The sequence below is a fragment of the Zerene cesonia genome, chromosome 6 (assembly GCF_012273895.1).
Source record: "Zerene cesonia ecotype Mississippi chromosome 6, Zerene_cesonia_1.1, whole genome shotgun sequence".
Lineage (NCBI taxonomy): Eukaryota > Metazoa > Arthropoda > Insecta > Lepidoptera > Pieridae > Zerene > Zerene cesonia.
This window is the reverse complement of record NC_052107.1, coordinates 3,145,728-3,162,843: the sequence shown is the minus strand read 5'-3', so window position 1 is coordinate 3,162,843 and position 17,116 is coordinate 3,145,728. Positions and strand designations below refer to the sequence as shown.

The window sequence follows — 17,116 nt, the reverse complement described above, 5'->3', positions numbered from 1 at the left end:
ATAGGGCAAATAGGAACAGATAATAAAGTGGATAGTGGACATTCCGCGATGGTCGACCCAAGGCCGACCTCCGCCCACAGTCAGAATTAATAAATATTTGAGTCATTTCCTAAGACCACGTATGTGTATGCCACGACAGATTCAACAATAATTTATAACAATAAAAGTCTAGATCAAAGTTCTCATCTTGATGTAAATATATCATTAATATTTCGCTATAGCAATGGTATAAAATGCAGAGGTTTATGAGTAAGTATGTATTTGTGACAGTTGCGATATTCGTGCGTTTTATGCGTGAAACGAGAGATTGCGTCGTGACTTGCTGAGTTATTAATATGTAACGGTTACTCCATTGTTATGCATTATACATTTATGCGACTGTATTATAATTATTTCTAAAAACTATTTAACAAAATGATTGACATTAACAGAGAAAAAAGATAGGGATATATTGTTGTTATTATTACTATATTATCAAGCTTAGACAGTGTGTTTCTGCCAAAAACCTAATATTATAAATGCGAAAGTTTGTATGGATGTGTGTATGTTTGTTGCTCTTTCACGCAAAAACTTCTGAACCGATTGCAATGAAATTCGGTACGTAGATATCTGGACAACTGGAATAACATATAGGCAATTTTATCCCGATATTCTTCGGGATACAGACTTACGTGAGTGAAGCCGCGGGGCGTAGCTAGTACAATATAATTATGAAGACCTCTCTATCTGAACGATGTCAATTTGAAAGTATTAAATAGTCAAAGTCGGGTGTTCGAGAACAGGCGAGTAAGCAAGGAAGAAATAGATTTTCAATTTGTCTACACATCATCCATATATTATCCATGTAACTATAAATGCTCGGAACGGTGAAAGAAAACATCGTGAGAAAACCGGCATGTCAAAGGTTCGACGACATGACGTGACATCTGCCAAACCGCACTTGGTGTGGTTAATGATAGCCTAATGGTGAAGATGATGATGATAATAAAAAGGTAAATCCTTAATATCTAAATATAATAATGAAAAATATAGTTTTGAAATAAAAAGTTGCAACATAGAATGTGTTTACAGCACAGTAATAGGTACGTATACGACAAAGCTCTCATAAATTTCAAAAAAACTTTTAAATACGCGTGATGAAAAATGTAGATGGGAAGTGGGAGCACAGACCTAAATTCGAGGTCAGTGGTTGTCTAGGGCAAGCGTCGACTCGTATTTCCCAAAATATCTGTACGGCTTATGTGACTTATTGATTTATTCATCAAAATACAACCAAATTTACTTAAACAGCAAAAGCTGTTATAGTTTTTATAATTTTTTAAACTAAAATAGGAATCTCGCTGTACTGCATTTTGCTGTTGTCGGTCATTTTAAATTTTAAATTTCATAGTGTTAGCGGCGGTCGCCATCTATGACCGATTTTCATCAAAAAAAGCTAAGAGCCACTGCAAGGAAACTGACTTTCAAATAAAAAAAAACGTATCGCATATCTCCGATTCAGATCCATTTCAGAGTTACAATGACCCACACACACGGACATACAGACATCGACGTCCAATTAATACAGACAGTACACTTACGTATAAATTATATAATTATCAAATTTAAATATACATATACATAAGTAAGCATCTTATATTAACTACGGGTGAAAGTGCTCTCAAGAAGGATAAAATATATGAATAAGTATTAGATAAATATAAAATAATAATGCATCAAAATATGTATTTGCGAACATTTATTTTAGTATTGAATATATTATATATGATAATTGGAATTATAGTCGGACTATATTCTGTTAGGGATAAACATAATTTTTTAGTTAAAAAAGGACTCAGAATTATGAATAATCAATTAATAAAGCTATTAAAAGTAGAGTTTTATTCGAACTTTACATAGAGAATAGGATACTAGACTGTATTCAAATATTTTCCTATTTCCCAATATTTATTTTCGCACGATATATGTCGACATATGTGATTCGTTAAACCTAAATACTTTATTACTGTCTCATAATAACGAGTGTTTTTAATATTTATAACAACATGTATCTTCAAACAGCTGAATATTCGTTCCCTCCACCCTTTAGATGTCAACGTATATAAAATAGGCTTGTTATATCTGATAAATATCAATGTTATTAATTGAATTGCAGCATTTGCGTCATGTGTGTACTCGATCGTGTTTCTGCACGGTTTAAGTACCTACAATATAATGGTAATGTTGATGTTCTGAGGCAGATTTAGCCTTGGATTAGTGGTTGCGCGTCGACTAACTCATTTCATTTGACGCAGGGAAACGGGAAATCGATATAATCCTTACGGATTAAGGACTGTATGTATGACGTATTGTAATGAGTATCCTTCTTTGTTTCTTCTGCAATAGCTTACTGCATTATGAATATGTTATAGATGCTTATTTTAAAATTTAAAGGCGTGCTTTGTTAATGTAAACAACAATCGTTTAGATTTTATAAAGTATAGACGCATATTTACTAAAGGTGTTGGAAATCCTAGCACTTATTAATTATAAGATATATTTTAAGAATAATTGTTATACCTAAAAAAATAGTATGTATTTAGGTATATCAAGTGAAAATTCTGATTTTACAGTTGTTTGTTGTGTTGTTGTTCTGTAAAAATCTCATTAAAATGATACCTAATACTTATTTAACCATTTACAGATAAATAAATTAATAATTAGTGTGCTTTCGTAAGTTGTGAGTACAATTTGGGTCTAGTTGATTTTCCATCATTTGTAATGTAGTAATCTGTTAATTTAAGCATTGTTCTAACGGTTCTTTCTGTCAACGCTATTTATTTTTTTAACCTTGCATTTGGGTTATTTTTAGAGCATACTTTTTATTTGACTTCCAAAAATGTACCTATCTCGCGGGACGTAGCCGTCCGTGCTATTTTCGAATCGACCTGAAGTCATTCTATAACGTTGTATCTAAAGAACATTGTTCAGCGATTTTAAACTTTGTGAACTCAGTGGAGAGTACTTTTTTGCGTGAAGACAGCTATACAAATGTTACACCTATATATTATTTTCTATTGTTTTTCTACACTTTGTTATATTGAACCCCGCCAGTGTGATAGAATGTGCGAAGAAATTTATTGACTTGTAAATTTTCTATATGTTTCGACGTCATCCTCCGATGATCGCTCAACAAAGCTTTTATAAATCAAGCTTAAAATTATATTTTTAAACCTTTCTGCATAACATCTTAAGGAATTTTATCATAACAGTATCAAAAATAATTACCTTATGATCTACATTTAAAACTTTCTTTTACAACACACAGCTTTTTTACAGTAGTTATGGAAACTTAATAATATACTGTAATATATATCTATACTGATAAATACAAGAGCTCTGTGTGTATATTTTATAGTAAACGTGAATTCTCGTGTCTCCTGGTGGGGTATGATATGTTGCAGATGTATTACATACATACATCTGTTTCACTGATCGATTTTCTTTACGGACAATTAGGTGATAGGTTATATGTCCTGCTAGAACGAGACAAACTTTTCTTAGTCCCCGCCGGGAATCAAACCCAGGTCCGCTCGGTTTAACATTTAACCGCTTTCCACTACAAAAAAAATATAGTATAGTTAAATTATTAAATTACTTAAATTATGTTATCTGTGACAATACTAATTACTAAGGAGGCGGTCCTATTCCAATCTTTCATAAAACGCTATTGTAAACCTGGGAGATAAGATTAGATCTTTCTAATAACATGTTCAACTCAGTACTGTATTTGAGATTATCCGTACTTCTTATCTTACTATCCCAAAATGCCTTTGTGTGGGATATTCCTCAAACCGCAATAAAAAAAGAATTTGTGAATTGAACATTTTAGATATTTGCATTTGTCTAAAGACGTATTGAAATATTATTTCAGAATAGATTTAAGATGCACTAGTCCTATAGATTGATTCAAAAAATTTAATTTAAGAGTAAATAGAAGTTGAGCTAGTGAATGTGAAAAAAACAAAAATTCTAAGATGCAGTTCCATCAATACGACGCATAAACTATTTTAAAGACTAACAACTGTCAATATTCCGCAGATAACCTAATTTACTGCTCTATTTTCATAATTTCATGTCGCTTCAATTGCATTGTTTACACATAGCTTCCAAATTTTTTATAACTAAAAATAATAACAAAAATTAACGTTTTTACCATTTAATTCTCTTTGGCTCGCAAACATAACAACGTATTTAGTTTGTTTGTCGCAAGCTATTAGCACTTTCGTGTGCTGTCAACGCGCTCGTCCAGTCTGACGAAATTTTATGAGTACACTGAACCAGAAAGAAGGCAAGATTTTGTATTAAATTCGTCTGTATCATCCACGTCTTAAAGTACACAATTGCATCGATAAATTGAAGTTTATATTGAAAGGATTAAGATTCAAAATTAAGCTTATCGTTGTAGTAATTTTTAAGAACTGTAGGCAATGTAAATTAGTGTCATTTGCTACATGTATATTAGGGTTTATCTATAAATTTTTAAGGTTCAATGCAATATTATACAACATAGACGCTTATAGTTTCGCGACCTACCAATCCAACCAAACAACTACCAACCTATCAAACTACTAATCTATCGAACACCACTTTCCATAGCCCAGTTTTGATCCGTTCCATTTTTTGCAATAGTCCTACATCAGCCGCCAACTGCACAGGGCTGTATCTCTATAGAGCAGTCATGGGTAGGCTGCGGCTAGTGTCCCACGACACATTCAATTTTCTAAAGGGCCTCTGCGTGCTGGATTTGTGTCCCCACGCAAGCCTTCCAAAAGACCGGTTGCTTTCCTTCTGGAGGTAACCGAGTATTATGGAGAGTATTATACACATAATGATAAGACAATATACAACTGCAACTAAATTTGATTGGTTAGTATGACTACGCTACTTGCCCATGGCTCCAAGGAATTGTATGAATACCACGACAGAGTTTCATGTCAAAAGTATCAATATTATTCAAAAACCTGTTTTCTTACACGGTTCTCTTATTTTTCTTGTAAATTTTTGAAAATACATATCCATTAGTTTTAATAAAGGGCATTCTTATAAACAACAACACAAGCAGGCAAAAATTTTGATTAGACCTTAAATATCTCTCCTGTATTCTTAAATAGTTTTATAGCAACTTGCATTACCTTTAAGTAATAAACTTGTTCATACAATATGATATAAGAAATAGGAATTCATATCTATCATGCATGGGCATGGCTGTAACCTGCCCCGATACCATTTAGTATGCTCCACTCTGTCTCTGTCTCTCTAACGCTATTATTTATTATAAGCAAAAACTTAAAGAAGTCTATCATCTCTTATAATAATAATTGGGGTCACTTAATATAATTTTATAGTATGACATATAACTGAATAATTTCTTATCTCATTATTCAAATAAATTTTTAATTGTAAAAAAAAAAGTCACACAATTTGTAAAGGTTTTATAAAAGTATGGAGATCAAGAAGACCGTATGGATAACTTCATTACATAAACTAAAATTGTTATAATATATTCATTGAGTTAGATCGTATTTAATAAATACGTGTGGAAATTGAGGAGTACCTCCGACATAACAGTAAATAAAGTTGTTATTACTGTACTGTAGGTCGGTAAGTAGGTAAGTCTACTAACATGATAACACATACCAAGAACTCTAATTAGTCGATCTATGACATGGAACTTCAGCACTGAGTTAACGTAGGTAAAACGTTATCATGGCATATTGCAAATCAATTTTTCATGCCTATTGCTTTGATAAGGATTTATTGCTACATTTGATAAAGAAAGAAGTTATTGGTTGCACGAAACTGATTGTTTTGCTTTCAATACAAAATTATGAGAAGACAAAAGGCTAGTAAAGAGAAATAATATAAAGTAATAAATGGTAAGTATTTCGTACGGTGAGTGGGGAAGGTAGGAAGTAGCCCGTTTCTTTTTCCAGTCCATTCCTTCATTCTGGTTGTCCATCCTTTTATTATCGCTTAACTAAAGGCGGCCAATGGATTTACAACCAACTTCTGCTAATGACTAACCATCAGGTGAGCCACCAACTCAGATGCAAATATAAATAAAAAGAAGTTATTAAATCAAGGTTGTAAACAAACTAAAGTATTCAGTCTAATTTTATGTCGCATAATTGTATTTTAACGACATAATGAATTCTCAAATTTTCATCATAACTTTGTAAGCGCTTGGATAACTATTAAATGCGCACATTATAAAAACTACACACTAAATAATGTGGAAATATGAAGTTTGTTGATACAGAAGTTCTTTGTTTTGATTAAAGATAATGGCAAATTCAGCTAAGATTTATTAATTTATTTTCGATTATATGATAAATTCTATTATAATAATTTATTCTGAGAGTGAAAGTCTAAGCTGTTTGCAATCAAAAATATTGTATTTATTTGCGCTAATCCTAATTATTTAAAATCACACTTGTAGTAACTTTAGTATAATATCTAAGTGTGAGAATTTGCTTAAACCTTTTCAGGTTGGAGATAACAGTCATGTCTTAAGTGAAACAATATTAAGAGGGTATTATTTTTGCAAAATTCTTATAGGCAAGTGCAACATGTTCGAAGAGATTCTATTAACCCAAGAAACGCCATATGCTTGCTTATCGTATTCCATAAAAAGTTTAAACAACACGTGTGCCCTTAATTCAGTATTAATTGCACATCTTATAACGGGATCAGTAATAAGAATCGTTATGGTTGAAAAAAACTCGTACAATCCCATTTAATTAAGTTTTTTATATCACATCAAGGTCGCGATCAATAAGAAAAACAAAAAAATCTGCCAATTAAAATACATGTAAAAAACAACGTATATTTATCGCCCAATTCGTTTGTTTCTATTAAATAAGTAAGAAACGCAGAAAGGGGCAAATTGCAGTCGGGGTCGATGCTCGGACGCCCTCAAACGACTAAATGTTTATATTTGTGGTGAAACTATGCTAGAAATATACGAGACATTCCTCACCTTTTGCTACGTATTACGTTGATTGTACGCACCTAACCTACTTGTGTCTAGAAGTGTAAAAATTTAACTCTTTGTTCTCCAGAATGTTTAGTAATAAATATGGGAAGTAAAAAAGCACATAAATTAATTGCAGAGAATAAAGGGTGGTTGTAGTACCATTTCACCTGTTTTGTCCTAGCCTGAATGTAGGTATATTGTACAGCTGTTCAGTTTGTGTGACGGTGATTCACAATTCTACTGATTTTTCTAGGTTTATTACTCAATATCTCCGTGGGTTTTCAACCGTTTTTGATTATTTTTGTGTTTGAAAGGAAATATTTGTAATTTGTTCCCATTTTTTTATTAATTATATTAACTATGGATAGGTAACTAGCATTCGATTTGACCAAAAAAATATTTTTACATTATTTAAATTATACGCATTTCACTTAATTATCTTGCTCCTGGTTTTAAACTTACTTGTAATCCATTGGATTACTATTTATAACATTTAATAATAACAGATCTTAAAAGTTCCAATGGGCAATAGACATACGAATTTGTATATTTTATCAATTAATATTATAAAACTATAAATAAGCCACGTTTTTGTACAATTTATGAAGTTTGGCAGAAATTCTATAACCGTCTTTCTAGGTCAACCTTAAAGCATGATTAAGATTTATCTGTTGTGACATAAACTTGTTGTTTTTCCCACATAAAATTATTTATAAGACTAATAATTAACGATGGCCATATTTTAAATGGCATAGATACTTTATTTGTTATGGTATATCATTTAAATTTCGGCCTGGACAGATGTTATCAATAATTTCATGGAGTATTTACAATGTAATGTATTTGCGCCCGCGAGCCTGGTCGAGTTACTGCAGTGTTTTTAGAATGTAGAACAACTCAATAAATCAAAGCTTTGTTTTCCTTACATTTTCTAAGAACCTTGTTTCGGCTACTGGCTAGAATTAACACTAGCTCTAAAATAATTGAAACAATTTACCATTCTATTAATGGATATTTGATATTTGAGTTAAATTCACGGAGGGAATCATAATTCTCTTCGGGAATTATGGAAATAATATTGCAACTTTTTGACATTCGTCTTTAGAATTATTTCTGTACCTTAGTTTTTATTTTATTTTATATGTATTATGTAGGATATATCTCAATTTTCATAGTTCATTAACTGGATTAGCAGGCAAATAAGACATTTATTATTAAGGACACATTCTGATAATTAAAAATGGTTGGCAACTTGGAAATAATGCGTACACAATGTAACGTTGTTACTTAGAGAACGTGAATAGCCTTTTGTACTTTTGTGTTCCTCAAACAATGGTTCATTTAAGTTCTTGGAGTGATAAACTGACTGTACTTTCAACCTTCTCACATAAAACTGAGAGTGAGATACTAATAAGGAAGCTTTAAAATAGGTATATTAGGTACTGGTTTTTTAATATGATAGATATCTCAATACTTTAAATTTTTAACAACGATTTGTATTATTTTGAATTCAATATTATTGTAGTTAATAGAAATTTAAACAGAATATATTTAACGTTTAACGATAGGTACAGAATGCATTTTTCCTAGGTAAAATCTTAAAATACGAAACAACCTTCAATGAACGCTGAAACTGAACAGCGAATAATTAATGTTAACTAATACATATTTTATCTTTCTCCTAAAATACAACGTTGAGAAACAGTTGGAATGTTCCCGTGATATAAAAATATTATTGTATACGAGCACATTCAGAATTCAACATTAGAAGATTCTGTATTTTTAGAGGTAGTTAGTCAGTGCGTCATTTGATTTTAAAAAGATTTTCGTGACATATACGTCGCCTTCACCTTGCCGTGTTCTGGCTTATATCAAAGCTTGCAGTGACACCGTCCATGACATCAAACTGCTCCACTTGTCCAAAATAAACACCTCAACAATGATGCTAGAGAGAGAATATATCACCCGCTCGAAGAGGATGCAGGATTTGCCAAGATCAAAGGCAGGTGAAGTGAAAATTATCGTTAAATACCAGAGCGGTGCTAAATAATTCGTGGTGGCAAAAATACACCTGCGGCAGTCACGATCAAGGACGCTCGGTTGGAATAGAATTTCCACCAATATCAAGACTTACAGACGGCACGTGCGATTGCTTCCTTGTGGTCCTAGTTGTGGTGACTGTTTCCACAGTCTCCACTGTTTCCTCAACTTCTTCGCCTTCGTCATCTTTATTGCTCCAAGAGCCAAAGAATTCCGTCATTTTGCCTAAATGAACTCGTCACAATCACCCAATTTCACACATTAAATCACTGATTCACAGAGGCACTCGATCAACATCGTTTTGTATCCATTATTGGGACTGTCCACCGATAGTCTATAGCGCCTTAGGGCGGGTTACTTCATTTACGATTGTGTTATTAAATTGCACGGCGGAGACGGCCAGAGCTGATCTTGCCCGGAATCCTACTGGAAAACTGAAATAACCGCCGCGAACAAAAACCACCAGCCAAAACATTTCACATGCGGGATTATTATTAGTTGGACGATCTAGTCAAAAGAGCTAAGTGTCGTTGCGACCTTTACGCAAATAAAACTAGATTTATACTTAATAATAATTTTGCTTCGCACGGCGTTTTGCCATTTTATACGCGAGTTCCCATACGCGTATGACGAAGTTTTATGAGACAGTTATTGTTTTCGCTGCCACTGCTGTATGCGCTGTGTGTTAAATGGATGAAGAGACAATAAAATTTCTTTTGCACGTTTATTTTGGATCTATCAGTATTGAAATAAAATTTTCAAATGTTGACAACACGTAGTTGAGATTAAAAAAAAAAACTCTTAGAAAAGAAATTGATTTAATCGTTGTTAGATTCTTTATAATTTTAATATAAAACATATTGTATGCTACCATCCACATTCAAAGCGTAGGCGCCGACAGCTTTCCACTTAGTATAAACGCGGCTCTTCTAACACTTCGTAATAATGTAAAGTTTAATGAAAATCGATTTTTACATCACATAATTAAAGTCCATTTTCACTTACGCGTACTTAGCTATAATAATCAGATAATCTCAAATGAATTTAAGAGATGTTGCATCTTTAATATCCATTTTTTGGTATATGGGTCAAATTGCGTTTAAACTTGATTTTATGAAACTTTGTAGCATGAGTGAGAACTAAGATGTTTACATTTGGTTGGGATGCTTCGGCATATGTTATCTATACCTAACCACTAATTTAAAACTACATACACATAAAATGAGTATTTATAAAAAGAATTCGTATAAAGTCGTCAAAACTCACGTGATGTTTCTAATATGATTTGATCTGCGGCCATTTTCCGCATTGACGTCTTTCATCATCCAAGGTGACTTACCTGTAAATCACAAATTGAATTAAAAGAGCCGTTTACTGGATAGCAAGTATTGACGTATATTTAGTGACTACTGCGATAAATGTACTATGAAGATGCTCAACATTAAAAAGCTAATTTAAAATTTAGTAACTTGTTATTTCGAAATCACGAAAGATTTACAAATATCCTAATAAATGGGCTTAATGTGAAGCCATCTTACGAAACTGTTACTATAAAATATAAAGTTTATTAATTGAACTTGAATATTTCCCCCATATTCCCATATTTCATAATTGATAATTTAAATTTGTTAATCCTACTTCCCACTAATATTATAAATGCGAAAGTTTGTGAGGATGGATGTATGTGTATGTGTATATATGTTTGTTACCCTTTACGAAAAACCTACTGGACGGAGTACGGGTACATAGAATATAGATATCTGGACAACTGGAATAGGCAACTTTTTATCGCGATATTCATACGGGATATAGACTTACGCCGGTAACAGCGGGGCGCAGCTAGTAATTTCATAAAGCGACAAAAATAGCAAGAACACAACTTTAAAGTCTACATTAATCACATTGACCAAGTGTGCTTGTTTTGACAGATCTTAGAAGCCGTCAGAGTTTTGTATTTTTAGGATAATATTCAATTATCATTACGATTTCTTTCAATATCTATGGAAGCGACAGGGAACTGAATGATGTATTAATGGAAAATTTCTATTATTTGGCACACTTGTCTAATCTCAAATCCTTGACTTTTATATTGAAGTCGAAGGCATTGACCGCGGAACCTCTGTTGCTTTTAGCCAATACATTATTTTATTTCAGCTTATTGTAACAACTTTGTTAGTAAATATATCGATAAATATTCGTTTGTCTCTACTGCAAATAATATGAACTATATAATTATTGTTATTACTACTGCATAGTATTATATTATCTGTGGTTATTAATAAGATTTGTTACTTCTGTGTTAAATTTTGTACCCGTAAGGTCAACACACATTCCATAAACGAATTTAATATCATAAAACGCTTATGAATTCTCTGTCATAAATTATTATTGAGACACACTTTCTATTTTACAAAATATCGTTTTCTATGACATTTTAATATTATGTTATTAATATTAAAAATATTGTTGAAATTTTATTAATCGCGAATAATTTATTTTATAAAAAGTGAAAGTGAAAAAAGAAATAAAAAACCTTCTTTTTCCTCTTTGCGACATAGTAAAAAACTGTCATGTAATAAATAAATAAAATTGACATTTATGAGTCTCTTCACAGATATTTGTAATGATATTAAAATGAAAGAAAATTAAATTCAAATTAAGCTTAAGTTATATTTATTTTTATACCGGTGATCATCAATAAGTTTTCACTATTCGCCTAAACCTCATAGGAGGATAATAATGATGATCCAACGCAAAAACATGTAGGAAACCATTAGTTATTTTCATTAATTATAATGCGTTTTTAATCTCATAGGTACCTACTTATATAAAGTGCACGAGACTGCAGATGTTGTTTATTACTGCATGTGCCCGAGCACATATCATGCGCCGCCACGCCACGTCTATTTACGACAAATAGGAAGTAAATAATCGTCACAAAATGGGTATCCTTGTATATAATTATCTTTACATTTGTTGGCTTGGCGCTCTAAGTATGAATCATTTGAAAATTCAATGATTGCTCGTTTTCTTGTAAATGTCGCAAGATACTACACCACGGAATTTCAGTTTAAAATGTATCTCGGACCTTTAATTTTATTTTATTTTATTCGTTTTTTAATTTGCTTAAGAATGCTAATGGTTCTCCTGATATTTTAACAGTTTTATAATAATCAAATGAAGACATTTTTAAGCATTTATAAGGTTTTGAAATAACCTTGGCTTACTGTTTCACTGTTCAGGCGCGTCTGAATGAAGAATTATTATTATTTCTATCGCCTATGACTCAATCCACAAACTTCGCTTGCGTAAGCTTTTGTTGTGAACGTAGTGCGCCTAGCGACATCTATCGTAAAGAGGGATAAATGAAATTCGGGTTTGAGTCTAAGTTTTATGTTATAATTTTGTAGGTTTTATGAAATATATTTTGTACATTACGAAAGTTTTATTGAAGATACAGACTGTAATTGAACATTTTTGTTTAAAAATTGTATTATTACGTCTGATCTGAAGATCAAACATTTCATCTAATTCTTAGAGAAGCAAAATCAACCAAACTTACTAACCTAAATGTAAAATCCAATCAATACGGGTAATAAACAATAAATTATCTAAAATCAAGAGTTTTCTGAACACCACTGCACACAACATGGCGTAAAGGGCAAATCGATTATCGGAAACAATATCTTGCCAAGTGCCAATAACCTTTGTCGCCACATTGATCAAACGTTGTCACGAGTCACGATTCACTATTAATAATATATTTTCGTTCGTGCTTGCATGTGCATCATAATTACCATTTTCTGCAAAACATCGACAATACGAGGGTCGTGACTGCAAAAGCTTGTATGACTCATAGCTTTTACGAAAAAATAATATACATTAATAAAGTTAAATAATAATAAAAAACGATTTAATGATAGAATCGAATCAACTAAATTGTCACCATTGCTCTAATACAGAGTATACGTAAGGAAATTATTTAAATATGGCGATCCTATGCAATATATATATTAAGATAAAGTCTAAGGTCATAAAAAGATTATATTGTCACCGATTCCTGAGAATTGTCTAAAGTTTCGAAGTTTAAAGGAGTTGGTTACATAAAAACATACATTCGTACAGATCAAGCTAACATCAGCGTGATAAAAATGTATTTCTATTCAGATTTGAATTAGAAATTGAAATAAAATTACTTTCTTTAAAGTATTGGACATTAGAATTCTAAGTACAACAGGTTATAGAAAATTGAAAAATACCAATTCGACATGCTAGTCTTATCGTAGATAAAAATAACATTAGGGAGCGTCCATAAATTACGTGAGACATTTTCCAGGATATTTATTAAAACCCCCTTTCCCGCAAGTGAGATTTGGAAAGATTTTACTTGACCCCCTCCCCCCTTAAACACCTCATGTAATTTATTGACGCCCCCTTATAGTACAGTACAGTACAGTACAGTTGGTTGTTTTTAAATACATCTAACTATAAAAAGTGAATCTACCGTAGTAACAGATTAAAAGTTGCACAATAGAAAATAGCAAGTCATTTATAATGCAATTAACATGTCTATTGTGTTGTCTCAAGCCCGTGATGTGAATCCTATATTATATGTTAATGTAGCAAGAGAAAGTAACGGTTTAGAATCACAAGTTGATACGGTAGAGTTTTTCCCTTCAGTGAAACCAGATCACGTCTAATTGGTCACGTTTTGCATAACTGTAGGGACTAAGATGTGCAATTTCATTGTTATGTTCTTTTAATTTGTTCAAATTGTTTGTTTTAGCGCCTATATATTATTTTAGTTAACATTGTTATCTCAAATTTCACTTTGACTTTTTCTCTATAATCTTTTGATCAACACTAGTCCTCTTTATGCAGGTACTAGGTGCCAGGTATAGTAACTAGGTAACTACAATATGAAATTAAGAACTACAAGTATATGTATATTAAAAATACTAATGAATAATGATTTCAGTGTTTTACTTTTTCTCATATCCCAAGGTTGACTGGCAGACAGTTTAAAGTGATAAAAACGTCATTTTGTGCCTTGTTATATATTGTTATGGAAATCTAAATCTGTGCATTGTGTAAAAGTGTTTATAATCTTATTAAATGACATTTGTTCTTTATCTGTGGGTGTAAAAAGTGTGATGCAAATAACTAATATAACAATGAGTGTTGAACTTTAAAAGCAATGTGTGATTAACAAAACGTAAATGACACGTAGGTTGCCGCGTCATAATGAGCTGTGGTTTCGTGAAATATACATAGAATCGTCACAGTGTGGGCTGAACAGAACCATGCCAAAGAATCTTCGACTAGGAAGTAATGTAATCGATGCATGGAGAAGGGAAAATCCTTGTAAATTGACGGTAACCAAACGGTTAACACTTACAAATTATTGGCTATCATTTCCGTCAGAAATGCCTACAATGTTTAAATGTAGTATCACAGATACTACAATTTTAAAAGATCCATTGTGAAATGTGAATCGATTCAAAATGTTCTGATGGAATCATGAATGCCTCGTTATCATTGTGAATTATTCTTGGAACTCAACTGACTTATAACAAAATTATGCGATAGTAGTTTGTTAACGTAGTCGTATCTTAAACTCCGCACGCATTGATAAACTTTGAGATATATGATCATAAGTATAAGTTCTAATAAAGTTATAGCAGTTGAGAGAAATTAACTTATCTTACCTTGATGCATGATATAAGTTTTCTTCAAAAAGAGTCCAAAGATATTATCTGCTTCTTGCATTACATGCCTGATTCGTGACGCTGGGTTCTATTATTTATGATACGTCAATTTAGTTTATTGAATGAGCTTACACATTTCGCAACATCTCAAATGTGACTGTAATGTGACGGACAGCTGAGTGGGCGCAGAAACGCTCGCATAATTAATAGCTAATTGGTCCCTGTTGTCGCATTATGCAATATATCGAAATAGATTGCCGTAGATTATAAATAGGCGTTTGATAGTTCTCAAACGCAGCGGTCTATAAACCTTTCAACGCGTAATGATAGTCCAGTTAAAACAAAGGTAGCACAAACAAAATGTATTGTTGTACATCCTGTTTTTCGTCGCTACGGTACCGCGGGCACTTGATCATTTAAATGAAACATGCGATCAATTAAAAATACGTGTTCTTCATTTACTTTAAGTACATCTAACAGTTTATCGAAATATAAGTTCACTGTATATCCCATGTGTAAGTTAGCATTCACCGGTGTGTATTCGTCAATGTCGACATTCACAGTGATATAATAAACATTATCCTAATCGGCCCTCACTGCAGGGAGACGGGCCTGATATTGGATGTTCGCCTACATTTTGTTACGCTGTTCGACTGTTATACAACGGAATAATATGTAGTTATACTTAGAAATAAGAAGAAACTAAGTCGTCAGCTTTTAAAATGGTCATTCAATCGCAAACCTACTTCTGTACAAATGTATCTCTTGTTTATGAATGGGCATCACCTAATAAATAACGACTTTATGGTTGATTTTTTTTTATTGTCATCTTCAGTACACATAATGTATCAACCTTTAAAAATGTAACGCGTAAACGCGGAAACGCATACTAGATTAAGTGAAATTGTTACTTCAAGCCTGCCTAATATGAAGCCAACTGCGTAGTTCATTATATCTTTGTTAACACCCGTTAGAATATGCTCTGCATATAAGTATACGCATTATTTCATGAAGATAACATGTGAAATTGAAATATGAATCACAATTGGCATTGTGAGGAGAGTTATTCGAAGCGATTTGTCATTCCGTTAATGTTTTATTAAGAAAAAAGTCCATTGGCCGACCTCGCTGACTCATTAATCCCGGCTGCATTTGGGTCGAACATTAAATTGTTTCAGCAATGTGTGCTTACCATTTCATGCAGTGTACGATGTACGAGTTGCAAAGAGAACAAAGACATTTTATAGAAAATGTTACAAAGTTAAAGTTTCGTTTTAAAATAAATAACAAATCTAACGCATTTGAAATACATACAATACAGTCGTATGTTAAAAGATTTCAATTATTATCCATTTAGTTATTGGTATTAATTAACTGTAATAAAGTTCTTGAAATCAACATACATTAAAATCCATCCCCGAACATCATTTCTTCACGAATAGCTTTCAAGCTATCAATTAAAGAGAAAAGCGTGCAGATAATAAAAATACCGGATTAGTATAAAATATGAAAATGTATGATCCATCCATTTTTAACTGCTTCATTATCTATAAATTAATCATACATTACGCTTGACGAACATCATAATGTAGGATAAATAAAGAGTTAAAATAAAATCATCAATTGTAATGAAGATTAATTTGCAAAATATCTGATCTGAAACATTCAACGCACATTAGCATAAATATTTTTATACATATCATAAATAACTTTCGGGCGTTGCTCTAAATGTTGACAAGAAATTAAAAACATGTCGTTTTTATAAGAATTGAAGATTGCTCTATTTTCGCTCGAAATTAAGCTTTATTTATAGATTATCGCCAGTTTGAAGCCATGTGGGTGCCGTGGGGTGTTAGTCACGAGTCAATGACCGCAGGGGGCTGTTCATGTGTAAAGTTTCATTAAAACGTAGCGTTTGTGATGTGCTTTGTTGAAGACAGGAAAGCGAAATGTTTAATTTAATTTCTCTCCAGGTCCAAAGTGATACTTCAGTCCATTCTAGTATGTTATTAGTTTGTTTTAAATTTTAAGGCTCATATCCCGACGACTCTATTGTAGCTTTGAAAAAAACATATATATAATTATATTCATATAAGTATCTTTTGATCGTAGTCGTTAAATAAAGAGGATACGATTACATTCTATACAGGTTTAACAGAGACATCAGTGATTATAAGTAATAGATACAAAGCGGTACCTACTCACACAATGATAATTTGTTAATATACAAATATTTCATAAGTAATATGCATCACTTTTATTTATGTATGTCTAGTGTTGTGGACTGTATGATGGTTATAGTTGATAAAAACAACTAAAGTCTTCGATTTCGTTTATTCTTGATGATTAT

General features: G+C 32.1%; 1 protein-coding gene across 10 annotated transcripts in view; it reads right to left on the bottom strand.

Annotated features, from left to right (window-relative positions):
- The window catches only part of LOC119840519 (tropomodulin-1), a 48,334-nt gene that overhangs the window by 21,126 nt on the left and 10,092 nt on the right, over positions 1 to 17,116 (bottom strand). For 3 of the 10 annotated variants that reach the window (XR_005288314.1, XR_005288315.1, XM_038367175.1), the window contains exon 1: positions 9,153 to 9,461. The exons of 1 other annotated variant lie outside the window; for it this stretch is intronic. Coding sequence is in view for 5 of the 9 variants with exons in the window: in XM_038367175.1 (XP_038223103.1) it covers positions 9,153 to 9,278 (126 nt within the window). In the remaining 4 variants the exon portion in view is untranslated. Of the gene's footprint in view, positions 1 to 9,152; positions 9,462 to 17,116 lie in introns of those variants that run through there. 6 more of the 10 variants (XR_005288317.1, XM_038367180.1, XM_038367178.1 and 3 more) reach the window with 4 other exon arrangements.